The sequence below is a fragment of the Zingiber officinale genome, chromosome 10A, assembly GCF_018446385.1.
Source record: "Zingiber officinale cultivar Zhangliang chromosome 10A, Zo_v1.1, whole genome shotgun sequence".
Lineage (NCBI taxonomy): Eukaryota > Viridiplantae > Streptophyta > Magnoliopsida > Zingiberales > Zingiberaceae > Zingiber > Zingiber officinale.
The window spans coordinates 94,772,091-94,788,947 of NC_056004.1; the positions used below are offsets into that span (position 1 = coordinate 94,772,091).

The following is a 16,857-nucleotide window of genomic DNA, read 5'->3' on the forward strand; positions in this document are numbered from 1 at the left end:
GGTGTCGATAGGCGGCGAGGATCAGCGTTGGGTTGGGAAGGAGGGGAAAGGGGAATCGGCAGTGGTGACCTAGCCTCACACGAAGGGGGCGGCGGCGCCAAGGCGATCGGCGCTCGGCGATCAAGGCTGCGCGGCGATCGACAATCAAGGCTGTCCGGCGCTCGGGCGAGTGGGTGAGGGCAGCACGAAATTAGGGAAAGGGAAACTCGGGAAGGAAATGAAAAGGGCACGATATAATAAAACTGTTGTATATTATCATGTAAGCAACGCTATTAGACAACAGTTTTTTAAAACCGTTGTCTTTGACATATATTAGACAACAGTTTTTTAAAACCGTTGTCTTTGACATATATTAGACAATAGTTTTTTAAAAACCGTTGTCATTTAAAAAAAATTATAGTGAACAACAATGGTTTTCAATAAAACTATTGTTAAATGGCAAAAAGACAACTATTTCTCGAAAAACTATTATTTATTAAGCATGGTTAAATCTAAAATTTCTTGTAGTGAACTGTTTATCCGATTTTCATCCTACTCAAATTTCGAACAAAATCACTAATCAATAAAAAAAAAGGATTTATTACGTCTTAATACTAGTTACACAGAATAATTTATTTTAAACAGATCATTTAGTTGCATTCACCAATTTGCATGAGTTTTTGTGAAAACACAGAATAATTTTCTCACACCAAACATTATTAATTCGAGAGAAGAAGAAGAAGAAAAAAAAAGATGCCTCGTGTCTCAGAGCATGCTGTCGATCCGCGACGGGAGCCTCTTGAAGAAATTGCTTGGCACCGACGGTTGCTTGCTCCGGAACCTGGGGTGGCGCAGCACGTACAGGCCCACCAACAGCGCCACCACCTGGAACGGTGTCACGTATAACAGCACCGCCGCAGCCAGGCAGACCACCAGGAACAGGCCAGTGGCCCTCGGATCCCTCCAGCTCAGCAACGACCGAAACCTCTCCCCCTGCGTCGCCATGTCCCCCACCACCGTCTGTATCCTCGCCGCCACGCTCCGCAGGCGGTCGTACCTCAAACGCACCAGATCGTGCGGCTTCGTTGTCGGGAACGTGTCGAATTCCTCGTCCAGCTCGTCGGGGTGGATCGCCTCTGCCAACGACATCTTCGCGTCCATCTCCGGCGGCTGCCTCGGCCTCCGTCTATAGTTCCACAATCCGATGAGGAACATGTAGAGGAACGCGGTCGGCAGTATCAGCTCCGGGAAGCAGAGCAGTATCAGAAACAGGACGTGGACGAGCAGAGTGGTGATGGGGCTTTTCCAGCGGCAGACGTCTCCCAGCCATCGGAAAGCACCGACGGCGCCGGAGAGAAGCGAGATGATCCGCAAAAAGTTGGCCTTGCTCCTCCTCATGCTCCACATGTGGGAGTCCACGTCCAGCATGTACTCCACCGTCTCCTTTCTCAGCGGCGGTTCCGCCCGCCCGAGCCGCGCCGCCACGATGCTCATCGCCTGGTGCCGGAGGCTGTCGACTTGGCCGACGGTGAACGGGTGCACGTAGTGCATCTTGGGGAGCAGCGGCTGTCCGTAGAGGTAGATGACGCTGGAGACGGACAAACACGTGAAGCGCACCGCCAGATGCAGCTCGCCCATCTTCTTCAATCCTGACGGCTGGAGAACCACGAGGGGATACGCGTGCCTATGGATGCGGTCCATCTCTAGCGTCGACAGCCGGATCCGTACCTTGCCGATTCGCATGTCTCTCGCCGGCGGTCCGCCCCAGAGATGACCGTTGTCGAAGACTCCGAGGGTGATGACGGTGCAGGGGTCGTACACCTCCCAAGTGTATTGCTCGTTCCATTTGGGGCTGAAGCTGTCGACGATGGTGGTCGTCCGGACCCATTTCTGGCCGTACTTGGCGATGCAGTAGGCGTCGGTGGTGCTTCTGTCGTCCTTGGCCTTCATGGGAACCAGTCCCTGGGCGCCGAGGATGCCCACTTCGAGAATTCCGATGGGTTGCTTCCATAGCTGCCGCGCCGTCGGTCGGGTGTCGCTAATGTACATGGTGGACTCGTCCATTACATGGTAAGCTCCTTCGAGGCAAACGCGGAGGTGAATCTTGGTCGAGAACCTCGACTCCTCCAGCGCCCCAAATCCAAGCCGCTCCATGTTGAACCACCGGGAATTCACCGGTCGGTGGTCGAGCCTCTTCTCGAACAGCGTCAATGGCAGAGCGGTTCGCGCCAGCAAATCATCCTTCCCTTGATGGACGCGGTCCTCGACGGTGAGCACCAGGTGCTCTTCGAAAGGCTCCGCCGCCACGAAGACGAGGTCCTCGTTCCACATCTGATTGTTATTCACCGACCGTGCGGGGCAAGCTCTGGTTCGTAGCACCTGGTTGCCGGCCTGCGCCTTCACGAACAGCTCCGGGAAGCGGTTCCTGTCGCGGGGCACCACGTCCTGGGCTTCGATGACGTTGACGCGGAGGTACCACAGCTTGGGCGAGACGTAGACCTTCGACCGGATGTTTGAGACTCCCTCGCCGTGCGACACGGCAGCCGCATCAGCGTGCCACGCATTCGGGAAGGCCTCATCGGCCTGCGTCCCCATCCACACCGCCAGCATCACCTCCCCTCGCACTTTGCCGTCGCCCCTGCGGTCCCCCAGCCGGTACCACTGAGGAGCCAACGGGCTGTCCGGCGGCACTCTCGTCGGCACCTCATTGAGGTCGAACACCACGTTGCCGACGCACTCGTCCCGTGCCATCATCATCTCCCTGTCCTTGACGTAAACTTCGAGATGAGTCGACTGAATCCGCTCTTTGGAAAAGGAAAAGACCTGGTTCCATTCCGGGCTGCTCCTCTTGTCGAAGTGCTTCGTGGCTCCCTTGCAGTTTCCCAGCTTCACCTCGACGTAAGGGTCGCAGCTGCCGGATATGGGATTATTAGGAAGATCTTTGGCCTTGACAACTCGCACGTAGAGGTACTGCATCTGTTCGACGAGATCGTAAGTGCTCGTGAGCTTGTCCCGGCCGCCCCCGCGGAGTCCTATCCATCCTTCGCTCCTGTCGTACGGCCGCCTCTCGCCGAGGAGGGAACTAGAGTCCTTGAGGATGTACTCCTTGGACGGGCTCGGCTGGCTCTGCCCGTAGTGCACTTGTTGGTAAGCCATGGCCGGCACCAGAGGAACAGGGGAAGGGCTCTGCTTCTCGATGAGGCCTGGTGCTTGTTTATGTGATGCCTGGTCTCTACGATCAATTCCGCTTCGTCCGCAGCATCTGGTTTCACCTTGATCGCAGAGAGAATCCACTTCCTCTCCAACTGGGAATTGCAGCCGGGGAAAGGCTTCTCTCGTTGTACACGCAAATGTTGACGATCTCACCGTGGAGGTTCGTTGAAGCAGAGCCTTCGCCGAAGTCCACCTCGACGAAAGCGTTCGCAGAGCCTTCGCCGTCCTTGGGCATAAGATCGCAGGCGTCCACCACCTCCACCACCAGCTTCATGATCACGACCCACAGCCTCTGCCACCTTATCGTGCCGACAATCACCCGCTTTTCAGTAACTGAACCTTAATTCCCAAGCAAAGTGCCTGCTTTCATGGAGTGCCGACGAAGGGAGGCCGAAGCTGGCCAACATTTAAAAGATGAGATGGAGGGAATAAAGATTAAAGGAGCTAGCTTCATGATGATGCAAGCTAATGATGTTGGTGGGTTGGTGAAATCTACAGCTACTCATGGATTCTGCAAATCTTATTCTAAACATTAATGGAGTTGAATCAATTAGCTCCTCATCTGAATCAATACTCTATTTATATCAATGGCCGTAAGGTTCATTTGTTCTTAGTTGTTGCGCATTAAAGTCCTGATTACAAGGAAAAGCAAGAATGCAATGTGCTTTATACAAAGAAGCTTTCCTTGAAGTTTTATTCTGTGATTTGCAATTATATTTCCTTCAAGAACAACTCAACCAGATACAGAAGTGGAAGAACAGACGTGATCTCAACTCAGTCAAGTCAATATATGCATTCATGGGTCATAACCATCTGTTTGAAGAAATGAGCTCATTAAATCTGAAGGATAGATCGCCCACGCTGTCCCCATCTCGTCCGATTTCCGGCGAATCGGCTGTAGACGGAGGTAAAGGACGAGAGAGAGACGGCGTCGGACTGTTGCCTGATAGATGCTCCCACATCAGGACGTGGATCCGGATCGGCTTCATGGCGTGCCTGTGGAGGGAGAGCTTCTGGCTGAGGGAGATGGTGTCGAAACAGCGAATGGCTCCTGCAGAGGACACCATCCATGGGAGGACCTTCTCGTTGGACACCCTCGAGATCACCAGCAGCTTCGAATCGCTCTTCGCTTGCCGGAACAGATCCCCAAGGCCTGAGCGCGTTGAAGCTGCTTCAATGTCTGTTTCATCTACTGAAGAGATGTAGATGAATCCCTGCAAAAGTGCAAATCAAAGAGCCTCAGTGGAAATTGACTGCGACACAGAGTGAATTCAAGAGAGAACAAACCTCTTCAGTGCGACTAATGGAAAAGCCCAGCTTGGTGTCACCTTCTTGGAGCTTGATGTCTACTGCTACTTCCCCAGCAGCCGCCGTGTACCAAAGCCGAACTGCCTTGACCACTCCAATGTCGACGCCGTGGTAGTCCTCGAACCCGTAGAGGCTAGCGTTTGCGAGGTTTGAGAGGTCTGAAAGTGATCCAGTGTTCACGGTCGCAGAGGCAGTCTCGCCCGATATCTGCAAAGCAATGAGTGAAGTGAAGAAGAATTAATACTCAGCTCGATCGCCACCATTTCAATCAGCAAGCGCATATCATCGCTCTGTTACATACCTTGGTTAAGAGAGCTTCAGTCTGCACGCTCATGAACTCAATGGGGACGCCAGAGTGCTGAGAGCAGAAGAGCCAGGAATTGGCACGGGCCAAGGTGTCCTCGAGCGAATTGTACCGCGATGCAACTGCGTCTAAGGCCTTTGGAAGAATCAGCATCGACAGGAAGCAGCTCGAGTTGGCCACTGGAAGAAACTCCATCTTCTTTTCCCAGTTGTATGATACATATCCATCTTGCAGCCTGGCAGTGCTTAGAGCACAGACGACCCTGGAGCTCCTTGAGCCTTGAGAGAAGTAAATAAGGGATTAGTGATTGATGAGGAACAAACTAATGAGGAATTTGTGAGCTTATTCTCCATGAACGACGCATTAAATTCTCAGAAAGTAGGGATGCTCAAATGTCAAAGTCAACCACTACAAGTAAGACATTGGTCACTGCAGCAAGCCAACCACTTGTTCGGAGAACTGGAACAGACGAAATTTCATGCTTGATGTGGACATGTTTCATTTAATAAATCAAGTTGGGCAAATGTGAATTCTGCAGAAATTCTATTGGCAATAATTGCCAAACAAGATGATGGAAGAAAGCTAATTATAATGCAATTTTTGACTAGAAAAGAATTTTAAAAAAAGTGTTTTTTTTCTTCTATTGAATGATCTTATTTCATCATGGTTTGCAGAGCATTACTATCCTAATCACTTGATTAAAACAGCAAATTAATAAGTTTAAGTAAAGAAAATTTGAAGGATGAAGAAGATTTGATAAGATTTTGTTTCTAATTGAAGTGATTCAATTTCTATGCAGAAGGAGCAAATAGAAGAGAAAAGGCGTACCCTGCAAGGCGATGCACTCGCTCTCGAGGCGGTCGACGAAGCCGACGGCGTAGTTGGGGTCATGGATGGAGCGGAGCACGTATTGGCGGCGACCGGAGGAGCCGTGGGGAACGATGCAGGCCTGCAGGCCGACGGCCTCTCCGCCGCAGCGACGAACTCTGACCTCGATGGAGGTGTCGTTGCGCTTGTAGGCGGAGTGGAGCAGCTTCTGAACGCCGCTCTTCCCGCCCTTGAAAGGGGAGCGGATCGCGGGCAACCCACCTATCTTGATTTCCTCCACCACGTCCCCCGTCTGCAGCATGTCGCCGCCCCACTCCTCCGCCCTCGAGCTCCCCGCAACGCACTCGATCGCCACCACCGCCGCCCGCTCCGCCTGCTGTTGCTGCTGCGGCCGCTCCATTCGCAACCCCCGCCGCTGCTCCGGCTCGTGCTTTGCCTTCACCAAGCGGGGGATCTCGGGCCCAAGATGCGATTTTTACAGACTTCTCGATCGCTGGAAAGGTTTTAAAAGGGGAAAAATTGCAGCTTTCTGCGATTGGAGATCGTACAGCGTGGAATCCGCCACAAGTTTGGAATTTTAATCAAGAAAAAAAAGGGGCGAGGGAAGAACAGAGAAGTCTCCACAGTAGGTCGCGGGAGCAAAAGGCCAATCGATCACAGAGACACGGAGATTCTTCCTTGAATCGAATTTATGGAGATTCCTCTGCACCACCAAGGGCAGAGAGAGACAGAGAGCGTGAGCGATCGGGGCTGGAAGGTGATGCGAGCATCCATTTAATTATTCAGCGCTGAGCTCAACGGTGTCGTTGTCGAGGCGGCGGTCTGTAGCGTGAAGGCGTTGAACTGTTTCGTGTTCCCTTTCAGCCACGAAGCACCAGATCGGCGCGCTTCGCGCGTTGAGGAGAAAGCAACTGGTCTTCCCTGTCTCTCCCGATACTGGGGATCCGTTTCACGGTCGTCCTCGCAATCTCATCCGTTGATTTCTGTCAATCGAAACGGGCCGGCGGACAGACGGCCCGCGTGGTGCGATGGGACCCGCGGCATTCCCACCGAACCGATAAGGCGATAAGCCGAAATGAGAAACCCTCTCGCAGAAACCCAATCTATGCGGACGGACGGCGGATTTGGCGCACGGCTCTTGGAAGAGGCCGAAACGAGTAACCCTCTCGCACAAACCCAAGTATATGCAGATGGACGGTGGATATGCGTACGACTCTTGATCTCCATTATCGCAACCCCAAACGAGTAACCCTCTCGCACAGACTCAAGTCTATGCGAATGGACGGTGGGTTCGTACAACTCTTGATCTCCATCAATTTTAGCGAATCTATTATACCAAACGAGTAACCCTCTCGCACAGACCCAAGTCTATGCGAATTGCCGCAAAGACAGGGAACATAGCAACACCCAAAACCACATCAACATAATTACGGGAAACAATTAACGAGCCGATGGGGAAAGCGGCTGCTAATTCTCCAAGTCTTTGGAAATTTGAGGTCCTACAAAAGGAAGTGTCTTTGAAATACCTGGACTACCTAAATACAAAGTCAAAATAATTAACGTACGAGTACCTTTCGATTAATTCTGGAACCTCTGTTTTCTTGAGAATCTTCCTACAAAATTCAAAAAGGGCTGCTCCAACTGTACATTGAATTCCATGTACTCTTTCCCATTCAACAATTTGTTTGACTGTGAGGCCATTAAACAGCAAGGAAAGGGCAGCTGGAGCATCACCGGATTGCCCTGAGTCTGCATGAGCTAACAAATAGATTGTAAACAAATAGATTGTAAAATAAAAGGTACATGGTTTGCTCTAACCCTAAAACATTTCTTTTAGCCATGAATTAATTAATTGAGATCAATTTACAATGATCATCTTATTTATAATTCAAATATAGAGCTGAACTCACCATTTGTCCAAGGTCAAAACAAAATTATGTCTATATATATATATATATATAAGTTTGAGTATTATTATTATTTTTTTTGTTTGGACCACCATTTTCTAGCCTGTTCGATGGCAAGATGGGAATAACATGTTTTTTTTTATATTTTATTTTTGTATTGTTTGGACCACCTATACATCTTCTAGCCTGTTGTGGAGCAAGATAAGATCACGGTTCAATCCATTTATGAATGGACTCATCCAATATGAAAACAGATTGGTTCCGATTCATGCCTTATTTACTGACGAGCATGATTATTCTTACAAATCATGGATTTGTAGGCGGGAAGTGGAAGAGAAATGAAGTAGTTTATGGTGCAGATGCAACAACCGAACAGACACGCAGTAGTGCAGTACTTTTGTAGCAGAAATATAGCTGCACAGTCCATACAACATTAAAAAAATATTTTAATCACTTAATAATTTATCTGGTCCTAAGGTGCAAAATTGAAAAGTCGGAGAGGTGACAGTTCCGTTGACGTGATAAAAATATCACTCTTTTTTACAAAACAAAAATCAAAATCAAGGAAGGGGTTTCTGGTGTTGGCCCTCCGATGCTCAAGTTAGAAATAGGAGAGGAAAAAAATAAGTAATAAGGATAAAGATTTTTCTTATCTTTACTCATACCTAACATGCCCTTTTTATACCTTTTCAGGTGACCCTCCATCTTTTTCTGTTTAGTAATATTGATTACCAACAGAGGATATATTTATCTTGTCTTCTTTTCATTTAATGATAGATGGAGTGTTCTATTTGATTTTCTCTTTCCTTTATTAATTATTCGTCGTTTCCTCTCTTATCATTCTATCGATTCATTATGCGTATAATGCCAACGTCATTCTCCGAGCTAGACGGGTGGCCCGCTCGGCTCGGGCTCCCGACCTGCTTAGCTTGTTCTCCAACCGACCGTGTTAACTATACTTGTTTACTCAAATGGCCGATCAGACAAGGATCCCTCCGATCGGCCGATGGACCTCTTCCCGCTCGGATGCAGCCGAACCTTGCTTAAATCCTGGTGTTGACGGTCTTGACTTTGACCTACACCGTGGCAATTGACTCGTGCTAGGCAGACTTTTCCTTATCGCCGCATCACAAGTCTTCCTTTCAAGTCTAGTCGAAGGAGACTATAAGTCCGACGGACTGGACAAGATGTGTCTTTGGCGGCTCTAAAGCTCGTTCGGCCCAAATGCTATAGTGTTCGATCGGACTATGATCTGTAATCACTAGTTGGCCCATAAGCCAACGCCACTCAACTGCATTTTGCCGTTGTCGAGTTCAATCCTATGGCTCGTTCCTTGCGCGCGATCGGGAAGATGAGCAGCAACACTTGACAAATTATCTTCCGTTATGTGTTTCCTAGGGCGAGTCCGGTCACGACTGATGTCATCCAAATTTTTCGAAAACCGTGTAAATCCCTGCTAATTATGGTCGAGCATGCGGCAATGCCCTTTTAATTAAATTCATTAAATGCTATCCGATGACCACAAGACACGTGCCCCTTACTGTCGTCGCACGTTCGATATGACAGGCAAACATCCGCTTGTGATGAGATGTGCTCCTTTTCAAAATCAACGGATGGATATACTTCTAGGTTTTCGTAACCTTGGATCGGACGGCTGAGGTCGATCGGCCGCGAGGTTTATAAACCTTGCATGCTTCGCCGTCTTCCTCACTTTGCGTCTTCGTCAGTGAGCATCTCAGCAACACTACGTTCTTCACCTTTTCCGGCAATCTCAGCGATCTCCCTAGTAAGTCATTGTCTCCTTTCAATCGAATTTGTTCATTGTTCTTAGCGTCCTCCTTTTCAGTCGAATTTCTTCGTTGTTCCCGTCAACTTTTATTTCTGATGGCAAGTTCCTCTCAACCTTCTGTCTCCGTCCCTTGGCTCTGGTATATGTCCATTGAGTTTAGGTTCGACAGAGGTGATGCAGAGAGTTTGAGAGTTGCATGCCTTTGAAATTCCCTCCAATTATCAAATCAATCTTCCCTCGACTTTTGACCGCCCGAATGAGCCGCCTCCGGGTTTTGTATGATTTTTAGGGACTAATTTACCGTCGGTCTGCGGTTCCCGATCCACCCTTTCTTCTTTGTCGTTTGTAAATATTTTCGTATTTCTCTCCATCAACTGGTGTCGAACTCCTTCCGACTACTGTGTGGGGTCGTCGTTTTGTTTTGCCTGCACGACATTCCCCTTACTACTCGGCTCTTCCATTATTTCTATTATCCCAAATTGTCCGAGCCGGGGACTTTTCTCTTTCAAGCTCAAGTAGGCTTAGTCTTTTTTGATAAAATGTCGTCCTCCAACAAGCATTGGAAGAACTACTACTTCTTCATTCGCTTTCCCGAGCGGACGGACTTCCCGACCAGGTGGCAATTAGAGGTGACAAACCCTCCAGAGCTCAAGAAATACAAGAGCCACTCGGACTACCTTCATGTAACTTTCATCTTGGCCGATCAGAAATATCATATACACAAGTTACTGCTGGAGGGTGTCTTTTACGTGTTTGGCCTGAGCCCGATCCGCAGAAGGCTTCCATCCAACCTAGGTAAGCTCCTTTTTGGTGTAACTTTTGAATTTAACTGATTTATCCTTTTCTTTTGCAGCCCAAGTCATGTTGCGTGCACGTCTGGCCGACAAAGCCAAACTCGCGGATGCAGAGATTAATGTTGCGGTCGTGGCTGAGTTGGAGAGCCGCAGCTTATAACCGGTCGACTCTTAAGAGGATTCGCTCGGAGAGAGCACGGGAGCCCCAACTCAAGGGAGTGAAGGAGTAGCTAGCCGTATGGTTGGTGATGACGTGGTTATCGTAGCGAATCCCCCGCTTGAGCGGCTTCTGGTAATTCTTGTCGCCGAGGCCTCAGAATTGACTTCTTCAGGGGAGCCGCTGATAAGCCAAAAGATTGCCGCCCGGTCCACTACCTCCGGTACACATACTCCAATTAGGGCAAGCCCACATCTGTCATCCGAACGGGGCGAAACCTCTATACCTGCGCCCGAGCAAGCGACGACCATCCCACATACTTCGCTTTCATCCGATCAGACACCTTCATTGTCTGGTCTGCCACAAGGAACAATCTATGTGTCACCGGTTGCTTTCTTACCGCCTCCTTCGCCGAAGACTCGGAAGTCTGGTATCCGCCCGACATCAACATCTCAATCGAGGGGCAGAGCAACCTCAGCCCTGTCCACTCCGAGTGGCCAGCGTCAGATAACAGCGGTCATCCATCTATCGACGGATGAGTGGTGCGATTCTGACAGCGTTGACTCCCGAGACCCGGAGCACCAAATAATTATCCAGGGGTCGCTCGCGCATATATGGGTCGACGCTAGGGCTCGTGCGGCGGTCATGTCTCCAGGGGTGCTTGCTGATAGTCATACCCAGATGTCCACTAGGGTAAGTATTTTATATGTTACTATTTGTCACTGCTCGACTCTAAAATTTTTTTTCTTCTTCACAATATTGGATGGAGAGTCTGGTCATGTGCCAAAAGCTCGCATTTTTGGAGCAGAAAGTCAAGCAGCTGCGGGCACCAAGTGGCCAATCATCTGCTTCCCAGGTGCAGCTGGAGCAAATGAGTGTTGAGATGGCTCAACTAAGAGCTGATCTGAATAAGAGCTCCTAGCAACTCGAAGCGGAGAAAGGCAAGAGCGTCGAGCAGATGGTACAGCTAGCCTGACTTAATAAACAGGTTGCCTCCTTTGAGTCTAAAATCCACTCAGCTAATACTAGAAAACTCCTTGCTATTGAAAATCTAGAGATAAAAAACAAAGAGTTTCGGGTGTTAGCTCAAAACCTGAAGGAGGCTGAGACCACGCTGAAGGTCGAGCGGGATGGACGGTCGTCTGAGCAGACTGCAGCGAAGACCCAGCTCGTCGCAAAAGATGAACGTTTAGCTGGCTGACTGTATATCGTAGTAACAAATCGAGACATATGAATGAGGTACTGAGTTCTTTTGAGTTCTGTAAGGACGTTCGGCCTTTAAGACTGCCCTAATATATGTTGTGTGATGCTGAAGATCTTATTGTGAAGTAATGGAGAACCAAATCCCCTAGGTTTGGGTGGTTCCATGACCGGCCAACCTTAAGCAAGGATGCTCACTTCCAGAGAATGGGTAACCGAACCCCTAAAGGCCCGATCGATGGTTTTACCCGGTCACCCTGACATTTGGAGGCTTGTCCTTGAAGTGATCTTCTGAGCTTTAGGAATCCGGTCGGGTTTCTTCAAGGAGTTGCTTTGTATGTTTACTCTGAAGCTGGGGCTGCTGAGCTTTATAATCCTTGTCAACTTTATACCTGGTTGCTCATATGCAGGAGATCGGGAGAATGAATACCGAAAGCATGTATGCTTGGCTGGTTGTACATTAGTTGTACTCCGAGAATGAAAGGTGGGATCACTAAGATTCAGGCAGATATACCTTAGTCGTCCTTGTGGTAGACTAGTCCTTTATTACACCTGAGTGTCTCAAGGTTGACCGGTTACATATTATGCGTTTCGGTACGAGAATGACTTGCTAGGCCCCTCAGACCCGACTAGTCCTAGGTACAATCAACCTTTAATTGGGAGACTCAGCGCTGCGTAAGGGACAAGGGAGTGACAAGCTGATTGTCACCTTTCCTTGATATTGACTGCTGCTATATCACCTTAACTTTTGACTTTCACGTCATCCCCGGGATCCACATTTAACCCCTCGTATCATACGTCATACCTCAATCGTCATACCTCAATAGGGAAAGTGTCACGTCATCGTATTAGAGGGTTATGTCAACATTTTGTACTGTAGAAGATTGTGTGGGGTCATGTTATGCAGTCCATATTGTTCCACGTGCTATGACAACCCACGCGTTGTCCCACATACTATGTTGGCCCACGTGCTATTAATTAGCTAGGATAGTTGGGCTGGAGGGAGAGACGTTGGATCATTGGGGTTGAACCGAACGAGCCGGAGGTGTCAGATCGGCGAGGCCTCTTGTCCCAAGGCCATCGTCGTCTGTGTAGAAATGGTTGATCTAGAAGGATGAGCCTGACCAAGCTAAATAGCGGAGTTTTTTTGTCTTGAGTTAGTCGAGCCGAATGGTAGAATCTCTCATCTTGATTATTGTCGTCTGTGTAGAGGTGGTTGAGTTGGAAGGATGAGCCTGGCCAAGTTGAACAGTGGAGCTGCTCATCTCAGGTTAGCTAGTCGAATGGCAGAGCCTTTTGTTTAGGGGCCATCGTCATCCGTGTAGAGGTAGTTGAGTCGGAAGGATGAGCCTGATCAAGCTGAATGGAGGAGCTACTCGTCTTGGATCATCCGAGCCGAATGGAGATAGATCAACAAGACCACCTCCATTCGGCTCGGATGATCCAAGATAAGTAGCCGAATGGAGCTACTCGTCTTCTAGTACTTTCCGCGTCAATTATAATATTTAGTAGTTATGGGAAATTACTCAAAACTCCCTAATAGTAAACTATTCTTCCTCCTCATTCCCCATGTTAGGAAAAGTTTGTTCTCACTCTATGTACGTAAATTTTTATTTGTTTTAACTCCCTAATGCACACTGATTACTTAATTGGTTTTTATTTTTTATAGGTACAAAAAAAATTCAAAATGAGATATAATTTTTTTCTAAATTCAATATATTTGAACTAGAATCTTGTATATTTTCTATTAAAATGAGCATGATTTTTTTTATGCCTAATTAATCAATTGAGAGTTATATAATAAGGATAATTTGATAAATTATTTGGTTAGACGGTGAGAATAAATATTTTCTGACATGACATGGGATTAAGGCTACGTTTGGTTATGTGTAATGTAATCTAGCTTGTAATGTAATCAAATTTGTAATGTAATGTAATGTAATCTTGATTACATTACTACGTTTGGTAATGTAATGTATGTAATCTTTGATTACAAAGATGATTACATTCTTTTGTTTGGTGTCCATTATTTTTTATAAGGAATGTAATTCATATTATTATAAAATGACAAAAATATCCTGTGACCTCTATCGGCGGTCGCCACACCTCTGCCGGAGTTTGCGGCAGCCATCGGCAATCAGCTGCCGCCGCCACCGTTGGTCGCTGCAGCAGGCCACCGTCTTCGCTAATCGGCGGCGATGGGCGACGACAGGCGGGCGACGACAGGCGACGACGGGCGACGACCAGCGGGCAACGGTGGCGGAGGCGGACGGCCGCTGGTCGCCGGCCGGCGACCGATGGCGGGTGGCGGGCGGCGGACGACAACAGACTAGGGATATATTTGACATTTAAATTTTGGTGAAACAATGACCTCGTAATGTAATCAGATTACATAGCATTTGCTTTGTAATACAGATTACAAATCTTCACTACCTTTTGTAATCCAGATTACATTACGTTACAAGTTTTAAATCAAACCAAACAAAATAATCGACTTTGTAATATAATCTGGATTACATTACAAGGCAGATTACATACTACCAAACACAGCCTAAGGGTAAAGTTTAAATTGCGGTTGGAATTTTTTTTACAATTTACCGTATGAATAATAGTTGCTATAAAATTATTTAAGTGATTTTGATTAAATTGGAGAAAGTTTAAGCAATTTTGACAAACTTGATACCCTTCTCCTTTTTCCCTTACCATCTCTTATTCGTAGCTCCCTCCTGCAGCGAACAAAGTCCATGAAGAAGAGTTGAGAAATAAAATTCTGTAAACTAATTTCCAATGAATTCGTTATCGGTTACAAGATTCCAATTAATCGAATTATATTCCTGATCATCATCATCAGCAGCAGCATCTGCATGCCATGCTACAGTTGTCGGCAATCAGTAACTACATCTCAACGACAGGACACTTTCACGCCTCAATCGATCTCCTCGCTGTCGCCGCAGTGCCCATTCACTTCTGCCGTCTGGCGAAGGAAACTCGCTGGCATCCCGAGGGCAAATCGACCGCCGTGAGTGGTGAGGCTGATGATGACCAATTGACCACCACGACGATGACGACGGCGACGGTGGGTGGCTCTGCATCCACCATCTTCTTCGTTGGATACAGCTGCTCCGCATTCCTTATTAAGAACTACTTGAAACTTAAAAGTAAATATCCCCCAATCATGAGTTGTGGTAAGGCTTCTGCAGCTTGCTAGACGAGCAGGGGCAGCTTGCTTGGCCTTCCCTTAAGACCTTGAACGGGAACAAAACATGCATGAATCAAATGAAGGTTCGAGGAGACGACCAAAGCATGAGAATTGAGATAGTGATTAGATTGAATTACATCGACTTGTCTCTGGAGATCCTTAATGTACTCGACGGCCAAGTCCAGCATGTCTGCTGTGTTGGTTTGCTGCAGATCACTAGGGCAAGTTAAATGAAGGTCTTCCCACAGTCACTGTTCCATTGGAAAGAATGGAGATGCTCACCTTGTCCATGTTGGGAACCAGTTCCTGCAATTTCCGCATCCTTTCGCTGATTTTGGTCCTCCTCACCTGGTAATCAAGAGCCTAATCGAATTAGGGTTTTCAGATGGAGAAGGCAGGAGAAGGAGAAGATTGACTGACCCTCTCTGCGATGCTTCGGGGGTGCGTTGCGCAACCCCGCTTGGCTCTGATCCGGCAGGGGGATGCGTCCTGGAACTGGATGAGTTTTTCCATGGCGGCCATTTCTGCGGCGGGCTTTGGCAAGCTGAGTTGGTGTGTGAGACCTGCAACATAGTTCCTCAGTTCCACTACCTTCCCTTCCTCCTCTCTGTTTCCTGGTCCTGACGGATTGTTGCCGGCGAGCAACGAGGCTTCGGCCCAAGATGTCATCGGAACTCCGGCGGCGTAACGCTGGCTACTCTCGTCGGGACTGCTTCCGCCCAGTTCCTCGTCCCCCATCTCCGATATCTGCGACATCAGCGAGCTTTGCCTGGAGGAGAAGCTCATCTGGTTCTTGAGACCGAGTTCGCTGTTTCTGAAACCTTCACTCAGATCTCTCATCAGAGCATAACCTAAAGCATTCGATCAGGAAAATCAATCAGAATCCGATCCAAAAATCAGAACTTTGCACCGTAAAAACTATAAAGAGGATGATTTTAATTTGATTGTTTGGGTAAAATGAAACAGGCCTTTCATTCCGACAGAAAAAAAGGTAAGAGATGGTACCGTTGTCGGAATTGAAGTGAGAGAAAAAACCGGCGGGAGTGCTGCTCTGCCGCGCGAGATTGCTCAGATTGGTAGATTTCCTCCCGCCGCCGATTTCAAGCTGCTGCTGCTGCTGCATCTCCTTGTGGTTGGATCTCTGCGCCAAGCCATGGTTCAGTAAGTGGTGATGGTAAACCATGGCCGGAGAAGAAGACACAAACTCCGGCGGCTGGAACTGGGAGCTGGCGCCGCCGGCGAGCTCTCCGAAAAGAGAGCTCGGAGCCGAACGGAAACGGAGCAGGCCGGAGTTCAATTGCAGGTTCTGATCTTGCTGGTAAAAGTGGAGCTCGGAATCAGATTCCTCTTTTTCCACCGGCCGAGGAGATCCGTAGACCATCTTCCTCCTCTGCTCTCCTAAATCCCCCATAAATTAATCTCGAATGAAAAAGACACTCCTAAATCTACTGCATCTTCAACACAAAACATCAACAAAAAAGGAAAAGATCAAGAAACCGATCCTCCACTTGTTCCACTCATCCAAATCTTTCTCCGCCGGAGCACCACCCGCGCCAAATTAATCCGTGTCCCTCCGCCTCCGCCGCTATTTATAAATCAAAGTGACAAAAACACCCTCGTCGCATTTTACTAAATATGTCGCCTTTCTGCCGAGAAATCCATTTCACATTACTTTTTATAGATAGCACGGGTAGAGATTTGGCGTTATCTTATCTGCCAAGGCTGGATGCCTCTTTATTTCCCATGTCGGCGTGTCGCTGGCTTGATGGATCGGATCTGATCGGATTGGGTCAGAGGTCGCCGTCGTCGGGTTGCCGACGGACGGAGGGGATCGATCCTTCAGATGAGCGAGTGCGTCGGCCGCAACTGCCTCGATAGATCCTTTGTTAAGTCAACGTTGACGAGGAAAAGTCCAATTACGATGCGTGTTCGAACACGATGGCCTTTGACTGTGAACATGATTCTGAAAGCGTCGATGATATCATGCTGGTGTTAACTGTCAAAAATTTCGAGCTAGAAGAAAAGTGGAGGGTGAGTTGTCTTTATCATTAGAAGAATATGTAAATAGATCAAGCTTGTCTCGATATTGTACTCTTACGCTTGAGGTCGGTCTTACAAATATTATAAGAAGGGAGCTAAATAAAAAATTAAAAAAACATGTGAGAAATAAATAAGGGGT

At 48.1% G+C, this 16,857-nt stretch overlaps 3 protein-coding genes across 4 annotated transcripts; all 3 read right to left on the reverse strand.

Moving 5' to 3' along the window:
* Nucleotides 1–556: 556 nt before the first annotated feature.
* LOC122027164 (FT-interacting protein 1-like) lies at nt 557–3,597 on the reverse strand. Its single transcript, XM_042586054.1, has one exon. The coding sequence runs from the start codon at nt 3,133–3,135 to the stop codon at nt 745–747; it is 2,391 nt and encodes a 796-aa protein (XP_042441988.1). The 5' UTR covers nt 3,136–3,597; the 3' UTR covers nt 557–744.
* Nucleotides 3,598–3,809: 212 nt separating this feature from the next.
* On the reverse strand, nt 3,810–6,495 carry LOC122027165. Its single transcript, XM_042586055.1, has 4 exons — nt 5,633–6,495; nt 4,802–5,082; nt 4,480–4,707; nt 3,810–4,406 (listed from the first exon to the last, which is right to left on the reverse strand). The coding sequence occupies exons 1-4, from the start codon at nt 6,030–6,032 to the stop codon at nt 3,996–3,998; spliced, it is 1,320 nt and encodes a 439-aa protein (XP_042441989.1). The 5' UTR covers nt 6,033–6,495; the 3' UTR covers nt 3,810–3,995.
* Nucleotides 6,496–14,391: 7,896 nt separating this feature from the next.
* LOC122027904 (transcription factor bHLH130-like) lies at nt 14,392–16,381 on the reverse strand. 2 transcript variants are annotated; one of them, XM_042586917.1, is made up of 5 exons: nt 15,684–16,377; nt 15,099–15,529; nt 14,961–15,026; nt 14,816–14,884; nt 14,392–14,724 (listed from the first exon to the last, which is right to left on the reverse strand). In XM_042586917.1, exons 1-5 carry the CDS (start codon nt 16,087–16,089, stop codon nt 14,653–14,655), a joined length of 1,044 nt encoding a protein of 347 aa, XP_042442851.1. In that variant the 5' UTR covers nt 16,090–16,377; the 3' UTR covers nt 14,392–14,652. The 2 variants fall into 2 exon arrangements, with proteins under 2 accessions (XP_042442851.1, XP_042442850.1); XM_042586916.1 differs by having other exon boundaries at nt 14,392–14,884; nt 15,684–16,381.
* Nucleotides 16,382–16,857: the final 476 nt, after the last annotated feature.

Bases quoted from the DNA above. Each gene is read 5' to 3' on its own strand.
- LOC122027164 (XM_042586054.1), bottom strand. From the start codon at position 3,135: ATGGCTTACCAACAAGTGCACTACGGGCAGAGCCAGCCGAGCCCGTCC.
- LOC122027165 (XM_042586055.1), bottom strand. From the start codon at position 6,032: ATGGAGCGGCCGCAGCAGCAACAGCAGGCGGAGCGGGCGGCGGTGGTG. The intron at 5,083-5,632 runs GTACGCCTTTTC...ACTTCTCTCAAG, and splicing joins CGAGTGCATCGCCTTGCAGG to GCTCAAGGAGCTCCAGGGTC. The intron at 4,708-4,801 runs GTATGTAACAGA...ATTGCTTTGCAG, and splicing joins CTGAAGCTCTCTTAACCAAG to ATATCGGGCGAGACTGCCTC.
- LOC122027904 (XM_042586916.1), bottom strand. From the start codon at position 16,089: ATGGGGGATTTAGGAGAGCAGAGGAGGAAGATGGTCTACGGATCTCCT. The intron at 15,530-15,683 runs GTACCATCTCTT...CGAATGCTTTAG, and splicing joins TCACTTCAATTCCGACAACG to GTTATGCTCTGATGAGAGAT. The intron at 15,027-15,098 runs GTCAGTCAATCT...CTTGATTACCAG, and splicing joins CCCGAAGCATCGCAGAGAGG to GTGAGGAGGACCAAAATCAG.